We start from the raw sequence: 3374 nt of genomic DNA on the forward strand, positions 1-3374 counted from the left end.
CATTTTCCAGATAACGATACTGACACAGATAATGATAGCGATAATGCTAACACACTAAGCTTAAATCAATTGATAATCGAGACCGCACAAAAACCGCAACTAACAAACTTGCAACTAACGCTGAGAGACCTGCCTCCGGCTCCGTCACTGTTTCCACACAGCATCCTCAGCCACAGATGCGACAACAGCCACAGTCCCAGGCCAAGGCCCAGGCCCAGCCCCAGCCCCAGCCGCAGCCGCAGGCATCCCAGACAGCAGAGACGTCGAGCCAGCAGCACATCACCACGCCAGCGGGCGGTGCGTAAGTTTAAATAGCAATTACTGAACCTGCTGATGCACTACAGCTCCCTGCCACACTTGGCGTGTCGGCCCAGGCGGTTGCAACTGCATTTGGATCCCGAGCCCCAACCCGTGCTCGTCTAAGCAGGAAACAGAGCTGAAAAGAGGCCCCACCCCAACGAACAGGCACGGATAACTAAATGGAATTGAGTCGAATCGAATCGAATGGAATGCTGTATAAATCGCTTACTAACCGCCAGGCTGCCTTAAGGAGGAAACCAATTGCAATATCGTAGACTTACCCTAGGAAAACTTAGTGATAGGAAAACTAATAATAGACGTAAGGCCTCAAGTGCTGCGGATACGCAGATGCAGCGAAACTTACCCTAACACTAGACACGACTTTTAACCCCCACCACATACACACGCTCGATGTTAGGAATGGAATGAATGAATCAATGGTTGCGTAGACACTACACCCAGACACTGGTCCACACCCACTAATCCATCCACATGAAACCCCCATCACAGAGCAACTGACTTCCGCGGACATCCAGGATGGTAAGGTGGAGTTCGACAGGGCGACTGGCGCCAGCATCCAGTACAAGCTGATCGAGGGCGGATACGAGATGATCACCACCACGCCCCAGCCGAATGGTACCGTGAAGACGCAGGTGCGGACCTTCTGGGACCCCAAGCCGGTCAGCCAGGAGGACCTGTTGAAGGAGCAGCAGAACAAGAAGCTCATCCAGAAGCGGCTGGGCAAGGAGATGCGCATCGACGAACGCACCACGATGCTGACCCACGCCATCGAGGGCGGCTACGAGGAAGTGTACACCACCATCAACGAGGACGGCACCAGGAGCATGCGCACCAAGACCTTCTACGATTCAGTGCCCACGGAGGTGAATGAGAACACCACCACGAAGGTGAACAAGACCAAGAAGAACGTGACCCGCAAGTCGTCGGTTGACTCAACCGATTCCACGGAGTCCTCTCGCCGCGTCGTCCAGAAGGTGCAGCAGCAGCAGAAGAACGTGGTGCAGAACACCAGCGACCAGCAGTCCAACTACCGCGAGGACACAACCATCGAGAGGCGTGTCTCCGTGACTCAGAACATCGAGATCACGGAGAACAACCGCACGGTGCGCAAGAACTCGCTGCAGGAGCAGAACATCAAGGCCATTACCTCCTCCACCTCTTCCAGCGACAAGAAGCAGAAGAAGAAGCCCAAGTCCTCGGCCCCACCACCGCCGGCGGACTTTGTGCAGAAAGACACCACGACCGTGGCCTCCAAGCGCGTGCCCGGCGGCGTGGAGTACACCTATAACACGCAGCTGGAGTCCGGAAAGACCATCACTACATCGAAGACCGTCTACGAGGAAGAGGAAGTGGAACTGACCGAGGAGGAGATCAGGCAGTACAAGAAGACGCTCAAGGATGCCGAGAAGCACAAGAACTTGACCTCCACCAAGAAGCTCAAGTCCGAGTCGGGCACCAAGAAGATTGTGCCCTCAGAGAATCCCGGGGATGTCACCACCGTTGAGACGATCAAGAATGATGGCGGCACCGAGTACCACTACACCACCGTCACCGCTGAGGGCATCGTTAAGAAGGCCGTGAAGACGGTGTTCGATCCCGTGCCCAGCGCTAAAGTGAATCCCGATGACACCGACGAAGAGGAGATCATCGAGGAGTACGAGGAGGAGATCATCGAGCCCGGAGAGAAGAATGTCAAGACCATCGAGACGGTCTGGCAGTTGCCCACCAAGTTCGAAGGTACATCCCTAATCCTGGTTAATCCCTAATCCAGAGAATCCCTAATCTCACATTCTTCTTTCTTTGGCAGAGGAAGTGACCATCACCCACGAGAAGAAAGAGAAGAAGGTAAAGAAGTCCATGGTCATAAGTCATTAGAGATCGCGCACAAACACAAACACAACACAATACACACCCACAACCACACCCACACTTACACAAAGATGCTTCTGTATGATCCCTAACCCAAGACTGCTCCGATCGAAGCCCCGACCAGATCCCTCGATCCCATGATCCCAAGCTAATTCTCGTGACATATTTCAGCATCCGGTTCAGTTAGTTGGGAGCGGTCTTTGTACGCTTCTCGCCAGCTTCCTTCTCAATTATTTTGCCAGCCATCTGTTGACCTAGAAATGTATAACGAAATTATTATTATTCAAAATTAACTATTAATTTCATAATTGCGAAATATCTAACATAATTGTAATCCCGTCTGTTTCTAAAAAAAAAATAAAACAAGTTTTGGTTCCAATTAGTTGCGCTTGGCCTTCTTCCTTGGCTCCCTCTTCGATTTGGAGCTGCGGCACAGACAGCAGAGGGCCACGATGGGCAGGAGAACGATGGCCAGGGCCAGGGCTACGATGTCCAGGAGGTAGAACTGGGCAGATCTACGCCAGAGGCCACCAGATGCGGGGCTCCGCGATGCTCGATCACGTACTCGATCCAGTACATTGTAGTGTCCATTGCACTCAGAGGGCGATCCCTGAAGACTCGCGAGGCCTGTTGCATTTTGGTTCTATACTTGGGATTCTGAAGGAGTTCGGTGAGCGAGGATCGCAGCTGATCCTCGGAGACAGTGCGATAGTCCAGGCCCAGCGCATAGCCGGCCTGTTCGCCTTGGTTGATGCTGAGGCAACGGTTTTGGTGACTGAATGTGCAGTCCGCCCACGGGAATCATGTTGAAGGAGGTGGGTCTGGTCGTGGTCAGCGGCATGTAATTGTTCAGCAGGATGGCGAATATGTTCCGCTCCAGTTCCTTGATGGTCGGAACCCTGTCCAGCAGTCGGGAGAAGTGCTTTCTCAGAATCGCATCGTGCTTGGGATTGCCCGCCAGCTGGTTGAGGTAGTTGGCGTACCCGAAGGTCGAGAAGGTGATCATGGAGATCTTATAGAGATGCCCCAGAATGAGGGCGCCCTCGTTATAGAACTGCTCCGCCAGTAGCAGATCGTACTTCCCTACTTTGTCCTTGGCATTCACTATCTCCTGTATCTCCGGCTGGTCGAAGGCAAAGTCCGTGCTGTGGGCACCCGTCACCGTCATCAGCCTGACGAACGTC

The 3374-nt window shown here is 53.2% G+C and overlaps 1 protein-coding gene across 1 annotated transcript; it reads left to right on the plus strand.

The window, feature by feature from the left end:
- Window positions 1-333: 333 nt before the first annotated feature.
- Window positions 334-2221, plus strand: LOC117191535. The gene is made up of 3 exons (XM_033396373.1): window positions 334-411; window positions 750-2058; window positions 2129-2221. The coding sequence occupies exons 1-3, from the start codon at window positions 334-336 to the stop codon at window positions 2194-2196; spliced, it is 1455 nt and encodes a 484-aa protein (XP_033252264.1). The 3' UTR covers window positions 2197-2221.
- The last annotated feature ends 1153 nt before the right edge of the window (window positions 2222-3374 follow it).

This window comes from Drosophila miranda, assembly GCF_003369915.1.
Source record: "Drosophila miranda strain MSH22 chromosome Y unlocalized genomic scaffold, D.miranda_PacBio2.1 Contig_Y1_pilon, whole genome shotgun sequence".
Taxonomy (NCBI): domain Eukaryota; kingdom Metazoa; phylum Arthropoda; class Insecta; order Diptera; family Drosophilidae; genus Drosophila; species Drosophila miranda.

Bases quoted from the DNA above. Each gene is read 5' to 3' on its own strand.
- LOC117191535 (XM_033396373.1), top strand. From the start codon at position 334: ATGCACTACAGCTCCCTGCCACACTTGGCGTGTCGGCCCAGGCGGTTG. The intron at 412-749 runs GTGCTCGTCTAA...ATGGTTGCGTAG, and splicing joins TGGATCCCGAGCCCCAACCC to ACACTACACCCAGACACTGG. The intron at 2,059-2,128 runs GTACATCCCTAA...TTTCTTTGGCAG, and splicing joins GTTGCCCACCAAGTTCGAAG to AGGAAGTGACCATCACCCAC.